Here is a 17,313-nt window from a genome sequence, read left to right as displayed (position 1 = left end):
TGCACTACCAGCCAAGCACACAACTTTTAGCTGGTGATCTTTGTCAATGTTTGATACGTGGAAGCTTTAGGTAGGAGCTTGTGAGGGCTAGAGCTATGTTGAGCGCGGCAGCATATTTAATGCACCCATAAAAAATAGAAACGCTCCATAGAAAATCAAAAAGCGCTCCATTAAGAAAGAACAAATCAGTAACAAATTTTGAAAACGACGTATAATCAATGGTGTAGCATTGATTATACGTCGTTTTCAAAATTTGTTACTGAAATGTTCCATGAAAATGTGCAATGTTACCCTTAAATAATTGAAAACGTTCCATACTTTACAAAAAATGTACCGGTAGAACATAAAATTTTCTCATTAAAAGTGAAATTTTGCCCCAATAAATAATACTGAAATGCTCCATAATAAAATGCAAATGCTCCATAGAATAATGCAAATGCTGCATAAAAAATAAAATTGTACCCATAGAAAATTGAATATTGAATATAGAAAATATAGAAAAAGTAAATTGCACCATTAAAAATTGAAATTGCACCATAGAAAATAGATGAATTCTCCATAAGTATTATCACACTGCACCATAAAAAATATGAATTGCTCCATGAAAAATTGTAAATCCTCCATAGATAGCATATTCTCATAATTGTATTTTATGTGGTGCAGTTTGATAATACTTATGGAGCAATCGTCTTTTTTTGCCTTTCTCGAACAACAAAGTTGTACCGAAAGGCTATCATTTCACTCCAAAAATCAATTTTTGATAGAAAGCTCAGATTATCAAGTCTTATACAGGGGATAGACAAAATGATCGGGACAGGCAAAATTTTCACTTTCCAAAAAATGTTCAACTAGCTGTAACTTTTCGAAAAGTGCATCGAATATTCTCAAATTTTTACTGTGAGTTCTTCAACTAGTTGTGTATCAGTGGACAAAATTTGGAAAAGATCGGACAATTCTTCACGAAGTTATAAAGATTTTTGAAAAAGATAAAATTATCCGATAGCCAACTTTGAGCTGTTATACCGCCAGATTCAATGAACCGATTGCAATGAAATTTTGACCATTCATGACTTATATAATGAACTCTGGAGAACATTTGACTTAACTTGAAATTTTTAACAAGCGAAAAAGTTATAGCGATTTTATTTTTTTCACGATTTTTTAGTAAATTGGTCTATTTTTAATATGCATCCCATTACTTTTTCAATTTATTGGCGGCTATGTTGTTACTTTCCTTCAAAACGCATTTATATATATGTCAATTAGAGGGAAACTAAATGAACTATAATTTGCATCTTGAATTTTGAAACGATGTTGATGTTTTGGATAATTTGGTGTTTTATTAGAAAAATAATCTAATTGATATAATTTTCTTCCGTGTTAAGAATATTAAGTTAAGTCAATGGTTTTTCATAGCTCATTATATAAGTCATTAATGGTCAAAATTTCATTACATTCGGTTAATTGAATCCAGAGATGTAACAGCTCAAAGTTGGCTATCGGATAATTTTATCATTTTCAAAAATCTTTATAACTTCGTGAAGAATTGTCCGATCTTTTCTAAATTTTGTCCACTGATACGCAACTAGTTGAAGAACTCACAGTAAAAATTTGAGAATATTTGACGCACTTTTCGAAAAGTTACAGCTAATTGAGCATTTTTTGAAAAGTGAAGATTTTGCCTGTCCCGATCATTTTGTCTATCCCCTGTATATCAATCGACACAGCTCGACGAACCGTATGTGTGTGTATGTGTGTGTGTATGTGTGTGTGTATGTGTGTGCTAATAATAGATCAAAGAAATGAGCTTAAGTTTTTCCTAGTAAATGTCAATTGATTGTGCCGCAACAAGTTTCATTTGATAGGGAATAGGTTGTAGTTGAACGCTATTGAATTTGGTTTGGTTATTTCAAGCCATTTCAGAGATATTTGAAAAACTTTGCGAACTTCCACAAATAAATATTTTTAATTCCCACGTTCCCATTTTCCAAGCCTAGACACGAACGCTTCTTGGACACCCTAAAATAATTTACCTGCGTTGTGAATTTAACTCTTATTTTTTTAGATTGACAAAGTTGTAACAAAAACCATTTTCTGCTATAGCCCAACAGTAGATGTAGTAAATTTAAGTTGCATATTCAACGGAGTGGTTTTGAAGTTATATTTCAAGCTCGAAAAGTAGTGAATTGTACACCTTTTGATGTAGCATTTTTAAAGCGTGTGCGTTGTAGCACGTAAGGGGCGACCATAAATTACGTCACATTTTGAGGGATATCTGCAAAATGTGATAATTCCGACACATGTTTTAGAGAAACAATGCAAAAAGTTTGACTGCAAGAAAAAAGGGGGTTGAAAATAGACAATTTTTAGTAACGTAATTTGAGGACGTCCCAAACATATTAGTATATTTCGTGGGTCGTGTGCTGCATACATCTCGGCGATTAACTTACCGCTTACCGAGTTCTATTTAGTACACGTTACACACGAATAAACAAATTACCAAAAAAAAATATGCCAAAAACTCAAAAACAAACAACCAAGACTGAGTAAAGTATGAAAACCCTACACGCTAAGAAAATGTTACTCTAAAATGAGTAAGATTCACACAAAACAGTTTCAGTTACTGACCTAAACTGGAACAGCTCAAAAAATGAGTAAATTGCATTTCCAGCGATAGCGCTGGCCCAAGTGTAAAAATCCAACCAATTTAGGCCGTATAATATTCTTCACATCAGCAAGAATATTATACGACTTTAACTGTCGAGATTTTCGCACTTGGGCCAGCGCTATCGCTGGAAAAAAAATTTACTCATTTTTGAGTTGTCCCACTTTAGCTCCAAAATGAGTGAATTTTCTGACCGTGTACTTGTTTTTGCGTTTTTTGGCATTTCTGCCTTTCTCGTACAACAAAGTTGTACCGAAAGGTATCATATCATTCCAAAAATCATTTTTTGATAGAAAGCTCAGATTATCACGTCTCATATATCAATCGACACAGCTCGACGAACTGAGCAAATGTCCGTCCGTATGTGTGTGTGTATTGGTGTGCTAATAATGCTAAGGGTCTGTGTCAATTGGGGAATTAAAACTAATTTTCACTTAAACTTGACAGTTCGATAATTATTTCCCCTCCATTTTCAATCTGTCAAAAATAAGTCTGCTCCGGAGGAGACTTATTTTTGACAGATTGATAATTTCATGCCGAGCTGGGTGGGTTGTTTATTTTCCGCCGTTTTGACGTTTCTCTCCGAGTTCTTTTTTCGTTCTCGTCGGTAAACAACAGCACTGCTCCTCGTGTGCACTTTTGTCCCGCGGTTTTCACTCGAGTTCTGCCCGTGTCCAGCTTTTTTTCGTGTTCCGTCCGTGACCAGTTTTTCCCTGTGCCCCGACCAGATATTCCCTGTGATATGGAACAGGAACAGAAATCCAGAGCAAAGAAAAGTGAGTAGCAAAATCAAGCATTTTCGTTGTGGCGTTATTCACAGCATTTTTTTTTTATCTCGACAGTGACCGCTCAACAAATACGTCGACTGATTTCTGCTCGAGTGGCCTGCAATCACCTTTTTACGGCAAAATATTATGATAAAAAAGCGGCCTGGAGGTAAGATGATGATTTTATTTGGCGTGCTCCGTGACATTCTGCTGGAAGAACATTTATTTACTGCTAGTTGAGCCATGTCCCGGAGCCCGGAACTAACACCGTTGATCTAGAACGGCAAACGTAATCAAAATCTGGACTCCGGCGGGTAAAATCAACTAGACTGGAAGTGCAAAGTTTGCTATTAGGCTATCGTAAATCATGTTGAATGAAAGCTTCCTAAACCAAATGCGATTCAGATTTGTTTAGCAGTTACCTATCAGCTTATCCGGATCCCGTTAGATTGTAACTACGCGGATTTCGATTCACAATCTCTTTGATGAGAAGAAGTTTAGGGTTTCCTCGAAGTGCTATTTTAACGGATTCATTCAGGGATTTTCCAGCTATTTCTCTTTGGATCCCCACGAAGTTCCTTCCAGGATAGCAGCAGCAATTCCTCACTTGATTCATCCTAAAATCATTCTGGGGTTTCCTCGGGAATCTCCCGAAAAATTCTTCCAAGTTTCTTTAAACTTCCGGCAGTCGCGCGGTTGGCTACTACCTGCAGTACTACGCAAATCCAGAGTACAAAAAGTTAGATATGTACAAAATACAACAGCGCGATCACTCGAGGGTTATGAATCCTTCGGGGATGCCTTCTGGAAAACCTTCTGGGTTTCTTCGGAAATTGCTTCCGGGATTCCTGCAGGAAATGCTCCCGACTTCCTCCAGGAGTACCCTCGGGAGTACCTCCATACTCCTTCAAAAATTCCTTCATAGATTCATCGCAGGATTCATCCGAAATTTCCTTCAGGAAATCCTCCGAGAATTTCTGAATTCTTTCGGGGATTTATCTAGAAATTTATGCCTTTCGGGGTTTGAACAAAAATCGTTTCCTGAAGGATATTCATAAATTATGTCCAAAATTTAGAGGAGGGAAAGGGGTCTACAAAAATATGACAGTATGTTTTGCTTAGGAAAATGCGTGACAGGGGGCAGTGGGTCTAAAATTCCCAAAAAATTATAAATATAATATTTAAATCTTCCCTACTGGATTTCTCCTGAGATAACTTCCAGGTTTTCTCCAAAAGCTCATCGAACTCCTCGCAAAATTACTTGAGCAATTCCTGTCCGGATTTCCTAACCTAACTTTTGCATTAGGGTCTTTTTTGGCTGCCACCGTAATTCGGCTGCCATTTCGTAAAGAAATAACGATAGCAACCTGAAACTTTCCGACTTTCCTAACAATTTCGAGCCTAATTTGTTTTAATTCGGCCAGGGTATTATTTTTTCAGGGATTACTCCAAGTATTCCTCCAGAAATTACTCCAACGATTTCTTCAGGAATTTCTCCAGGCATTCCTCCAGGGGTTCCTATGGAAATTCCTCCTGGAATTGCTCCAGCGATTCCCCCAAGAATTCCTCCAGGAATAGTTCTAAAGATTCCTCCAGGAATTCCTTCAAGGATTCCTCCAGGAATTCCTTCAAGGATTCCTCCAGGAATTCCTTCAAGGATTCCTCCAGGAATTCCTTCAAGGATTCCTCCAGGAATTCCATCAAGAATTCCTCCAGGAATTCCTTCAAGGATTCCTCCAGGAATTCCTTCAGAAATACATTCAAGGATTCCTTCAGGAATACCCTTAAGGATTCCTCCAGGAATTCCCTTAAGGATTCCTCCAGGAATTTCTTCAAGGATTCCTCCAGGAATTCCTTCAAGGATTCCTCCAGGAGTTCCTTCAAGGATTCCTCCAAGAATTCCTTCAAGGATTCCTCCAGGAATTCCTTCAAGGATTCCTCCAGGAATTCCTTCAAGGATTCCTCCAGGAATTCCTTCAAGGATTCCTCCAGGAATTCCTTCAAGGATTTCTCCAGGAATTCCTTCAAGGATTCCTCCAGGAATTCCTTCAAGGATTCCTCCAGGAATTCCTTCAAGGATTCCTCCAGGAATTCCTTCAAGGATTCCTCCAGGAATTCCTTCAAGGATTCCTCCAGGAATTCCTTCAAGGATTCCTCCAGGAATTCCTTCAAGGATTCCTCCAGGAATTCCTTCAAGGATTCCTCCAGGAATTCCTTCAAGGATTCCTCCAGGAATTCCTTCAAGGATTCCTCCAGGAATTCCTTCAAGGATTCCTCCAGGAATTCCTTCAAGGATTCCTCCAGGAATTCCTTCAAGGATTCCTCCAGGAATTCCTTCAAGGATTCCTCCAGGAATTCCTTCAAGGATTCCTCCAGGAATCCCTTCAAGGATTCCTCCAGGAATTCCTTCAAGGATTCCTCCAGGAATTCCTTCAAGGATTCTTCCTGGAATTCCTTCAAGGATTCCTCCAGGAATTCCTTCAAAGATTTCTCCAGGAATTCCTTTCAAGGATTCCTCCAGGAATTCCTTCAAGGATTCCTCCAGGAATTCCTTCAAGGATTCCTCCAGGAATTCCTTCAAGGATTCCTCCAGGAATTCCTTCAAGGATTCCTCCAGGAATTCCTTCAAGGATTCCTCCAGGAATTCCTTCAAGGATTCCTCCTGGAATTCCTTCAAGGATTCCTCCAGGAATTCCTTCAAGGATTCCTCCAGGAATTCCTTTAAAGATTCCTCCAGGAATTACTTCAAGGATTCCTCCAGGAATTCCATCAAGAATTCCTCCAGGAATTCCTTCAAGGATTCCTCCAGGAATTCCTTCAGAAATACATTCAAGGATTCCTTCAGGAATTCCCTTAAGGATTCCTCCAGGAATTCCCTTAAGGATTCCTCCAGGAATTTCTCCAAGGATTCCTCCAGGAATTCCTGCAAGGATTCCTCCAAGAATTCCTTCAAGGATTCCTCCAGGAATTCCTTCAAGGATTCCTCCAGGAATTCCATCAAGAATTCCTCCAGGAATTCCTTCAAGGATTCCTCAGAAATTCTTCCAGAAATACATTCAAGGATTCCTTTAGGAATTCCCTGAAGGATTCCTCCAGGAATTCCTTTAAAGATTCCTCCAGGAATTCCTTCAAGGATTCCTCCAGGAATTCCTTCAAGGATTCCTCCAGGAATTCCTTCAAGGATTCCTCCAGGAATTCCTTCAAGGATTCCTCCAGGAATTCCTTCAAGGATTCCTCCAGGAATTCCTTCAAGGATTCCTCCAGGAATTCCTTCAAGCATACCTCCAGGAATTCCTTTAAAGATTCCTCCAGGAATTACTTCAAGGATTCCTCCAGGAATTCCATCAAGAATTCCTCCAGGAATTCCTTCAAGGATTCCTCCAGGAATTCCTTCAGAAATACATTCAAGGATTCCTTCAGGAATTCCCTTAAGGATTCCTCCAGGAATTCCTTCAAGGATTCCTCCAGGAATTCCTTCAAGGATTCCTCCAGGAATTCCTTCAAGGATTCCTCCAGGAATTCCCTTAAGGATTCCTCCAGGAATTCCTTCAAGGATTCCTCCAGGAATTCCTTCAAGGATTCCTCCAGGAATTCCTTCAAGGATTCCTCCAGGAATTCCTTCAAGGATTCCTCCAGGAATTCCTTCAAGGATTCCTCCAGGAATTCCTTCAAGGATTCCTCCAGGAATTCCTTCAAGGATTCCTCCAGGAATTCCTTCAAGGATTCCTCCAGGAATTCCTTCCAGGATTCCTCCAGGAATTCCTTTAAAGATTCCTCCAGGAATTACTTCAAGGATTCCTCCAGGAATTCCATCAAGAATTCCTCCAGGAATTCCTTCAAGGATTCCTCCAGGAATTCCTTCAGAAATACATTCAAGGATTCCTCCAGGAATTCCCTTAAGGATTCCTCCAGGAATTTCTCCAAGGATTCCTCCAGGAATTCCTGCAAGGATTCCTCCAAGAATTCTTTCAAGGATTCCTCCAGGAATTCCTTCAAGGATTCCTCCAGGAAGTCCATCAAGAATTCCTCCAGGAATTCCTTCAAGGATTCCTCAGAAATTCTTCCAGAAATACATTCATGGATTCCTTTAGGAATTCCCTGAAGGATTCCTCCAGGAATTCCTTTAAAGATTCTTCCAGGAATTCCTTCAAGGATTCCTCCAGGAATTCCTTCAAGGATTCCTCCAGGAATTCCTTCAAGGATTCCTCCAGGAATTCCTTCAAGGATTCCTCCAGGAATTCCTTCAAGGATTCCTCCAGGAATTCATTCAAGGATTCCTCCAGGAATTCCTTCAAGGATTCCTCCAGGAATTCCTTCAAGGATTCCTCCAGGAATTCCTTCCAGGATTCCTCCAGGAATTCCTTTAAAGATTCCTCCAGGAATTACTTCAAGGATTCCTCCAGGAATTCCATCAAGAATTCCTCCAGGAATTCCTTCAAGGATTCCTCCAGGAATTCCTTCAGAAATACATTCAAGGATTCCTTCAGGAATTCCCTTAAGGATTCCTCCAGGAATTCCCTTAAGGATTCCTCCAGGAATTTCTCCAAGGATTCCTCCAGGAATTCCTGCAAGGATTCCTCCAAGAATTCCTTCAAGGATTCCTCCAGGAATTCCTTCAAGGATTCCTCCAGGAATTCCTTCAAGGATTCCTCCAGGAATTCCTTCAAGGATTCCTCCAGGAATTCCTTCAAGGATTCCTCCAGGAATTCCTTCAAGGATTCCTCCAGGAATTCCTTCAAGGATTCCTCCAGGAATTCCTTCAAGGATTCCTCCAGGAATTCCTTCAAGGATTCCTCCAGGAATTCCTTCAAGGATTCCTCCAGGATTTCCTTCAAGGATTCCTCCAGGAATTCCTTCAAGGATTCCTCCAGGAATTCCTTCAAGGATTCCTCCAGGAATTCCTTCAAGGATTCCTCCAGGAATTCCTTCAAGGATTCCTCCAGGAATTCCTTCAAGGATTCCTCCAGGAATTCCTTCAAGGATTCCTCCAGGAATTCCTTCAAGGATTCCTCCAGGAATTCCATCAAGAATTCCTCCAGGAATTCCTTCAAGGATTCCTCAGAAATTCTTCCAGAAATACATTCAAGGATTCCTTTAGGAATTCCCTGAAGGATTCCTTCAGGAATTCCTTTAAAGATTCCTCCAGGAATTCCTTCAAGGATTCCTCCAGGAATTCCTTCAAGGATTCCTCCAGGAATTCCTTCAAGGATTCCTCCAGGAATTCCTTCAAGGATTCCTCCAGGAATTCCTTCAAGGATTCCTCCAGGAATTCCTTCAAGGATTCCTCCTGGAATTCCTTCAAGGATTCCTCCTGGAATTCCTTCAAGGATTCCTCCAGGAATTCCTTCAAGGATTCCTCCAGAAATACATTCAAGGATTCCTCCAGGAATTCCTTCACGGATTCCTCCAGGAATTCCTTCACGGATTCCTCCAGGAATTGCTTCAAGGATTCCTCCAAGAATTCCTTCAAGGATTCCTCCAGGAATTCCTTCAAGGATTCCTCCAGGAATTCCTTCAAGGATTCCTCCAGGAATTCCTTCAAGGATTCCTCCAGGAATTCCTTCAAGGATTCCTCCAGGAATTCCTTCAAGGATTCCTCCAGGAATTCCTTCAAGGATTCCTCCAGGATTTCCTTCAAGGATTCCTCCAGGAATTCCTTCAAGGATTCCTCCAGGAATTCCTTCAAGGATTCCTCCAGGAATTCCTTCAAGGATTCCTCCAGGAATTCCTTCAAGGATTCCTCCAGGAATTCCTTCAAGGATTCCTCCAGGAATTCCATCAAGAATTCCTCCAGGAATTCCTTCAAGGATTCCTCAGAAATTCTTCCAGAAATACATTCAAGGATTCCTTTAGGAATTCCCTGAAGGATTCCTTCAGGAATTCCTTTAAAGATTCCTCCAGGAATTCCTTCAAGGATTCCTCCAGGAATTCCTTCAAGGATTCCTCCAGGAATTCCTTCAAGGATTCCTCCTGGAATTCCTTCAAGGATTCCTCCTGGAATTCCTTCAAGGATTCCTCCTGGAATTCCTTCAAGGATTCCTCCAGGAATTCCTTCAAGGATTCCTCCAGAAATACATTCAAGGATTCCTCCAGGAATTCCTTCACGGATTCCTCCAGGAATTCCTTCACGGATTCCTCCAGGAATTGCTTCAAGGATTCCTCCAGGAATTCCTTCAAGGAATCCTCCAGGAATTCCTTCAAGGAATCCTCCAGGAATTCCTTCAAGGAATCCTCCAGGAATTCCTTCAAGGATTCCTCCAGGAATTCCTTCAAGGATTCCTCCAGGAATTCCTTCAAGGATTCCTCCAGGAATTCCTTCAAGGATTCCTCCAGGAATTCCTTCAAGGATTCCTCCAGGAATTCCTTCAAGGATTCCTCAGGAATTCTTTCAGAAATACATTCAAGGATTCCTTCAGGAATTCCCTTAAGGATTCCTCCAGGAATTCCTTTAAGGATTCCTCCAGGAATTCCTTCAAGGATTCCTCCAGGAATTCCTTCAATGATTCCTCCAGGAATTCCTTCTAGGATTCTCCCAGGAATTCCTTTAAGGATTCCTCCAGAAATTCCTCGTTGGATTCTTCCAGGAATTCCTTCAGGGATTTTTCGAGGAATACCTTCAGGAATTCCTTTAGGTATTGTTTCAGAGATTCCTCTAAAAAATCGTCTAAGGGTTTCTACAGCTATTTCCTGAGAGATTCCTCCAGGAATTGCTCCATAAATTCCTACAGAGATTCGTTCAGAAATTCATGCAAGATTTCTTGAAGAAATTGCTGGAGAAATCCTTGGAGGAATTTCTGGAGGACTCCTTGGTGGTATTCCTGGTTGAATCTCTGGAGAAATTTCTGGAGGAAACTCTGGAGGAATCCCTGCAGGATTCCCTGGAAGAATCCCTAAAGAAATTCCTGGAAGATTCTTTAGGGAATTTCCTGAAGGAATCCTTAGCGGAATTCCTGAAAGAATCAATGGAGGATTTCTTGGAGGAATCTCTGGAGGAATTCCTGGAGGATCTCTTGGGTATCTTTGGAGGAATTCCTGGAGGAATCCGTAGAGGAATTCCTGGAGGCATCCGTAGAGGAATTCCTGGAGGTATCTCTGGAGGGATTCCTGGAGGAATCCTTGAAGGAATTCCTAGAGTTATCCCTGGAGTTACCCCTTGAGGAATCCCTGGATTATTGGACGAATTCTTGGAGAAATTCTTGAAGGAATCCTTAGATGAATTCCTGAGTAAACCCCTGCAAGAATCCCTGGAGGAGCTCCTGGAGGAATCCCTGGAAGAATGTCTATGAGAATTCCTGAAGGTTTCTTTGGAAGAATTCCTGGAGAAACCCCTGGAGGTCCGTGAAGGAATCCTTAGATGATTTCCTGAGTAAATCCCAGGAGGAATTCCTGGAGGAATTTCTGGAGAATTCCTGGAATAATGTCTGTGAGAGTTCTACGGGTATCTTTGGAGGAATTCCTGGACGTATTTTTGGAGGAATTCCTGCAAGAATGTCTGTGAGAATTCCTGGAGGTAACTTTGGAGGAATTCCTGGCAGTATCGCTTAAGGGACTCGAACGAATTCCTTGACGAAATCCTGGAGTAATCCTTGAAGGAATCCTTAGGAGAATTCTTGAGTAGATCCCTGGAGAAATTCTTGGAGGAATCTCTGGTGGAATATCTGGAGATATTCCTGGAGAAATTGCTGGAAAATTTTCTGGAAGAATTCTTTGAGCAATCGCAGGAGGAACTCTTTCATGAATGTCTGGAGGAATTCCTGGAGGAGTCATTGGAGAATCCCTGCAGGAATCCCTGGAGGAATTCTTGGAGGAAATTGTGTGGGAATTCCTTAAGGAGTACTTGGAGAAATTTCTGGACGAATCTTTTGAGGAATTCCAGGAGGTATCCCTGGAGGAATTCCTGTGGGAATCCCTGGAAGAATTCCTAGAAGAATTTTTGGATGAATCTCTGGAGGAATTCCTAAAGGAATTTTTGAAGGATTTCCTGACAGAATCCTTGAAAGAATCCCTTGAGGAAATCTTGGAAGAATTCTTGAAAGAATCCCTTGAGGGTTTCTGGAGAAATTCCTGGAGGAATCCTTGAAGAAATTCCTGGAGAAATCCTTGAAGGAATTCCTGCAGGAATCCTTGACGGAATTCCTGCAGGAATCCTTGAAGGAATTCCTGGAGGAATCCTTGAAGGAATTCTTGGAGGAATCCTTGAAGAAATTTCTGAATAAATCCTTGAAGTAATTCCTGGACGAATTCTTGAAGAAATTCCTGAAGGAATCCGTGAAGAAATTCCTGGAGGAATCCTTGAATGTATTTCTGGAGGAATCCTTGAAGGAATTCCTGGAGAAATCCTTGAATGTATTTCTGAAGGAATTCCTGAGGAATCCTTGAAGGAATTCCTGGAGGATTCCTTGAAGGAATTCCTGGAGGATTCCTTGAAGGAATTCCTGGAAGAATCCTTGAAGGAATTCCTGGAGGAATCCTTGAAGGAATTCCTGGAGGAATCCTTGAAGGAATTCCTGGAGGAATCCTTGAAGGAATTCCTGGAGGAATCCTTGAAGGAATTCCTGGAGAAATCCTTGAAGGAATTCCTGGAGGAATCCTTGAAGGAATTCCTGGAGGAATCCTTGAAGGAATTCCTGGAAGAATCCTTGAAGGAATTCCTGGAGGAATCCTTGAAGGAATTCCTGGAGGAATCCTTGAAGGAATTCCTGGAGGAATCCTTGAAGGAATTCCTGGAGGAATTCCTGGAGGAATCCTTGAAGGAATTCCTGGAGGAATCCTTGAAGGAATTCCTGGAGGAATCCTTGAAAGAATTCCTGGAGGAATCCTTGAAGGAATTCCTGGAGGAATCCTTGAAGGAATTCCTGGAGGAATCCTTGAAGGAATTCCTGGAGGAATCCTTGAAGGAATTCCTGGAGGAATCCTTGAAGGAATTCCTGGAGGAATCCTTGAAGGAATTCCTGGAGGAATCCTTGAAGGAATTCCTGGAGGAATCCTTGAAGGAATTCCTGGAGGAATCCTTGAAGGAATTCCTGGAGGAATCCTTGAAGGAATTCCTGGAGGAATCCTTGAAGGAATTCCTGGAGGAATCCTTGAAGGAATTCCTGGAGGAATCCTTGAAGGAATTCCTGGAGGAATCCTTGAAGGAATTCCTGGAGGAATCCTTGAAGGAATTCCTGGAGGAATCCTTGAAGGAATTCCTGGAGGAATCCTTGAAGGAATTCCTGGAGGAATCCTTGAAGGAATTCCTGGAGGAATCCTTGAAAGAATTCCTGGAGGAATCCTTGAAGGAATTCCTGGAGGAATCCTTGAAGGAATTCCTGGAGGAATCCTTGAAGGAATTACTGGAGGAATCCTTGAAGGAATTCCTGGAGGAATCCTTGAAGGAATTCCTGGAGGAATCCTTGAAGGAATTACTGGAGGAATCCTTGAAGGAATTCCTGGAGGAATCCTTGAAGGAATTCCTGGAGGAATCCTTGAAGGAATTCCTGGAGGAATCCTTGAAGGAATTCCTGGAGGAATCCTTGAAGGAATTCCTGGAGGAATCCTCGAAGGAATTCCTGGAGGAATTCTTGAAGGAATTCCTGGAGGAATTCTTGAAGGAATTCCTAGAGAAATCCTTGAAGGAATTCTTGAAGAAATTCTTGGAGATATCCTTGAAGGAACTCCTGGAGGAATCCTTGAAGGAAAATCTAAAATCTCTAAGTCTCTAAAATCTGTATGTGTCTCCTGTGGGCAACTTCCGGAACCGGTTACAGGAGCTCATGTCCCGGAATGTCCACGAATAAGACACGGTCTGATTCTTATCCTTCATTTAAGTAAACAGTCTAATGGCACCTTACTTATTTTGTTGCTCTCTTCCTATATGTCGCTGGAAGCTGATTATAGCTCGAAAATGCTCGTTTTCATGTTAGGAAAAGTCAGCAAATTTCAGGCCTCTAGCTTATTTTGTTACGATATGACAGTCAAATTAATGTGCCGATTGGCCAAAAATGACCCTAATGCAAAAGGAAGGTTAAAAAATCCTGCAGGAAATATTCTAGAAATTTCTCCTTGAATGGATCCCAGGATTCCATCAGGAACTCCTCCATCTACAGGAATACTTCGAGAAGAATAAAAAAACACTCAAGAATTCTCAAGGATTTTTTCTAGAAATTGCTTTTAATTGGGATGTTAGATTTTTGTGGATTATCAAATATTTGCTTCCATCAAATAGCAATCAGTGAAAGTTTTAGAGAAGTTTGCAGTTTTATTGTATTAACATTCGTTCTTTTTCGTAGGAAAATTCAACAACAAGCGGAACTGCATGAGTTCACTGATGAACAAGTGAAAATCAAATGGAATAATTTGACAAGAAAGTACAAAGTAAGTGTATTCCGCAGTACAAAATACGATGGTATTCCGTCGTGAAATTCAAGGTATCATTGTAAGCCAAATTTACTGAACTTTTTTTTTTCTTTTGTTTTCCTTCAAGATACTCATCACTCCTCCGACTGGTGGAGCGACCGAAAACGGAGAGGAGCTGGCGGAAGATTGGGAGCATTTCGGGCAAATGCACGAATTTATGTCGACCCAGCACACCATAAACCCTCCCCTGGTGGTCAACAGTTGTGGTGTTATTGTTGAAAATTCCAACAATATTCCAATTGAACTAAGCAACCAGGACGATGGACAAGAGATGGAAGCTGGACCATCCGGATCCGTTGAAGCTGGACCTTCAGATGGAGCTTATGTTTCAAGTCCCGAGATGATACCTCCAACCTCTAGTCCACAGAATTCGGAAGGATATGCAGACCGAGGACGGAGAAAGCGAAGCCGATACAGTCAGCAAGACATGTTCGAGTTTTTCGTAAAGCAATCGAAACAGAAGAAGAAAGAAGGGAAAAAGTTCTTCGGCTTATTGAAAAGAATAGCTGAATCGCAAAACGTAGATGTGGCTGACTTCGATTCAAGCTCTTCCGATTCTGATGCTGATGTTTGATTTGTACAAAGTGTACAACCTTTCAAATATATTTTTAAATACACTTATGTTAAAGCTGGATTAGATTGATGTAACTGTTATAACCTACCTCACACCTGCCTGGACAAAAAAAATCATCAATAAATAAAAACAGTAAAATATTTTCTATTTCACTTATTATTTCAACTATATACTTACGAAATAAATCTGATTCCGATGTTATTTTTTTGTAGTTACAAGGGGTACACAATGAAAAAACAAATTAATTGGGTTAAGTAGAATACTATTCTGAATCATAGCGGCTTTGGTAGATCTTCAGTAACTTTGGTAGATCTTCAGGAGTTTTGATTAATCGACGGAGATTTGAATACCATCTACCCCCGTTGATTTGACCGCATCAAACCTGAACACTTTTTAATTTGACCCTTGCTAATCTGCACATCGTTCAAACTAAAAATGGTTCAAACGTCATTATGGCCGTGGAACGGGGTGAAATAAAACGCAGAATAAAAAAAAAGCAAAAAGGGTTACCATCAGTGTGTTCTTCGATGCCAACAAGGAATTCAAACTAAAAAATGAGCTCCGGTGGTTTGCATGAGGTGTCGATCAAACCAACGGGGGTAGACGGTAGTCTCTTAGTTACTTTGGAAAAGCTTTAAGTTGTTCAGTAACTTCAGTATGTTTCATTTTCATTTGCAGTCGACTTTCATAGACTTCTTTAAATGCTTATGGACAAGGGAACTATAAATGAACCTTAGGGACTGCGGTAGTTCCTCAAGAATAGTAACAGATCCTCTGGAGCTTGAGTACACCATAGAAGAATTCCTAAGACCTCAGTAGGCTTTGACAGTATTTGCACGATTCGTTGTTGCTACATGGAGCAATTCCTTTGAAGATTGTTACGTCTGTTTGTTTGTGATAGACCACAGAAATCCCAGTTGTGCTCTAGTAACTTTGATTATTTTTTAGGAACTGTTTAGATTATCAAGGAATTCGACACATTTTAAAATACTATGCTAGATTGCCTTTTATAAAACCTACATCACAGCTTAGCTCTACAGTTGTTAGCTGAGAACTTTCTCTGTCAATGATTATTTTAAATTCGTATATCGTGTGGCAGACCCAAGAAAGTCAAGAAAATTTCCATTATGAAGATCCTGGACCAAAATAGAAACAAACCCGTCACCTTCAGCCCTTCATCATGGTCATGTTAAATGCCATTACGCTTGCTTACCCAATCGAGAATATGAGCCCTCGCTCATATAATATTTAAAAAAAAATATTAAATGGGGGTTTGAGACAGATGTTCTTTCTTAAAAACTTCCCAATTTCATACAAAAATACTAAAATAGCTATACTAGTTAATGGTAGCTATTTATTATATACTTCTTTTCTCTTGTTGAACATATTGTATAATACTTTCAAATTTAAAATCAATCTTCCATTCGTGGGCCCATGATTTGTTGTAGAAGCTGCAGACGAAAAGCAATTCCTTCTCCGGTGTCTCTTACAGGTTGAAACTCGCCCTCTTGAAAAGCCGCTGCATTGCCTTCAAGTTCTTCATGGTCTTCAATGATGCTTTCTGCCTCCATTATGTCGTTTTCATCAATGCAAATATTGTGGAGCACGCAACATGCTACGATGACCCTCACGCAATTGTCAATGCGTAGCTCCAGAGTCTTGTAAAAAATGCTCCTCCACCGATTTTTCATCTGCCCGAATGCACACTCCACAATGTTTCGGGCTTTGCTGTGGAGGTTGTTGAATTTTCTTTGCATTGGAGTTAGACGCTGACGGCCGGTCTCTTTGAAAGGTGTAATTATAGCAATCGGATGAATGCTGCAAGGGTAACCACTGTCCCCGAGCAAGTAATATCCCGGTGGTGGATAGAGTCGCCGATAATACAGAGGGCTGTTGTACATAACTCTTGTGTCATGCACTGATCCCGGGTATCCCACACATATATCGAGGAATTTGTGTTTGGAATCACATACCGCCTGGCATTGGATTGAGTAGTCTAGTTTTCGATTAATATATTGATCGTGTAGTGATGGTGGGCATTTAATTTTCACATGTGATCCGTCGATCGCTCCGACAGCACGTTCAAATATACCCGAATTTGCCCGGCTGCAAAATCCTCTGGCAATTTCCACCAATTCATCCGCATTTGGATATTTTATAACTTGCATCATCAGGACATCCAACACAAAAGCCAACATCTTATGGCAAATTCGCTTTACTGTTGCCCGTGGTATGTCAAAGCTTACTCCTGCGACCCGATAACTAGTACCAGCTGCGATCCAGTACAAGAACACGGAGAGCTCTATTTCTCGATCCCATCCCGAACGCTTATGAGGCATCAAACTTATCACCTTGCGGAACACCTGCACAGACACACGCAGGTTCTCTTTGATGGCTGTGGGATCCTGATTTAAAATTTTCGTCATCAAAGCAGATGGAGCACTGACAGCGTATTTGCATATACCGGGTTCCTGGAAATACCAAATGATTGAAAATCTGCTTTCATATAAATGAAATATCACATAAATTACCGGATTGTACGAAAACAAACACACTTTCAACGACTCGGAGTTATCATCGCGGCACTTGTACAGGAAAAAATAAATAGTCAATAGCACAACAATCAAAAATTCCGCTTGAGAAAGCATTTTCTCGTTTGCGTGCTTTACTCGAGACACTGTCGAACGAATTTGAAGGAAAACATAACAAATATGTTAGGTGGGTGGCAAACGCCTACTTGATCGAAAATACCCAAATTTGAATTGGACCACGAAAAAATTAAATTTGACATTCGGATGATTTCTTGGAGGGGAAATAATTATCGAACTGTCAAGTTTATGTGAAAATTAATTTTAATTCCCCAATTGACACAGACCCTAAGCAAAGAAATGAGCTTATGTTTTCCCTAC

General features: G+C 40.7%; 3 protein-coding genes across 3 annotated transcripts in view; 2 read left to right on the top strand and 1 right to left on the bottom strand.

Annotated features, from left to right (window-relative positions):
- LOC109408559 (protein sickie-like) overlaps positions 1 to 17,313 on the top strand; it is a 96,988-nt gene that overhangs the window by 69,666 nt on the left and 10,009 nt on the right. The gene's annotated exons all lie outside the window — the stretch shown is intronic.
- On the top strand, positions 3,065 to 14,404 carry LOC109413247 (uncharacterized). Its single transcript, XM_019686981.3, has 4 exons — positions 3,065 to 3,441; positions 3,508 to 3,601; positions 13,704 to 13,788; positions 13,898 to 14,404. The coding sequence occupies exons 1-4, from the start codon at positions 3,408 to 3,410 to the stop codon at positions 14,402 to 14,404; spliced, it is 720 nt and encodes a 239-aa protein (XP_019542526.3). The 5' UTR covers positions 3,065 to 3,407.
- On the bottom strand, positions 15,788 to 17,279 carry LOC115254698 (uncharacterized). Its single transcript, XM_029852374.2, has 2 exons — positions 16,936 to 17,279; positions 15,788 to 16,875 (listed from the first exon to the last, which is right to left on the bottom strand). Exons 1-2 carry the CDS (start codon positions 17,050 to 17,052, stop codon positions 15,817 to 15,819), a joined length of 1,176 nt encoding a protein of 391 aa, XP_029708234.1. The 5' UTR covers positions 17,053 to 17,279; the 3' UTR covers positions 15,788 to 15,816.

The sequence above is a fragment of the Aedes albopictus genome, chromosome 2, assembly GCF_035046485.1.
Source record: "Aedes albopictus strain Foshan chromosome 2, AalbF5, whole genome shotgun sequence".
NCBI classification, from domain to species: Eukaryota; Metazoa; Arthropoda; class Insecta; order Diptera; family Culicidae; genus Aedes; species Aedes albopictus.
This window is presented reverse-complemented; position numbering and strand designations above follow the sequence as displayed.

Excerpts from the sequence above, each read along its gene's own strand:
- LOC115254698 (XM_029852374.2), bottom strand. The coding sequence starts at position 17,052 with ATGCTTTCTCAAGCGGAATTTTTGATTGTTGTGCTATTGACTATTTAT. Across the intron at positions 16,876-16,935 it reads GTTTGTTTTCGTACAATCCG|GAACCCGGTATATGCAAATA; the intron begins GTAATTTATGTG and ends TGGTATTTCCAG.
- LOC109413247 (XM_019686981.3), top strand. The coding sequence starts at position 3,408 with ATGGAACAGGAACAGAAATCCAGAGCAAAGAAAA. Across the intron at positions 3,442-3,507 it reads GAAATCCAGAGCAAAGAAAA|TGACCGCTCAACAAATACGT; the intron begins GTGAGTAGCAAA and ends TTATCTCGACAG. Across the intron at positions 3,602-13,703 it reads GATAAAAAAGCGGCCTGGAG|GAAAATTCAACAACAAGCGG; the intron begins GTAAGATGATGA and ends TCTTTTTCGTAG.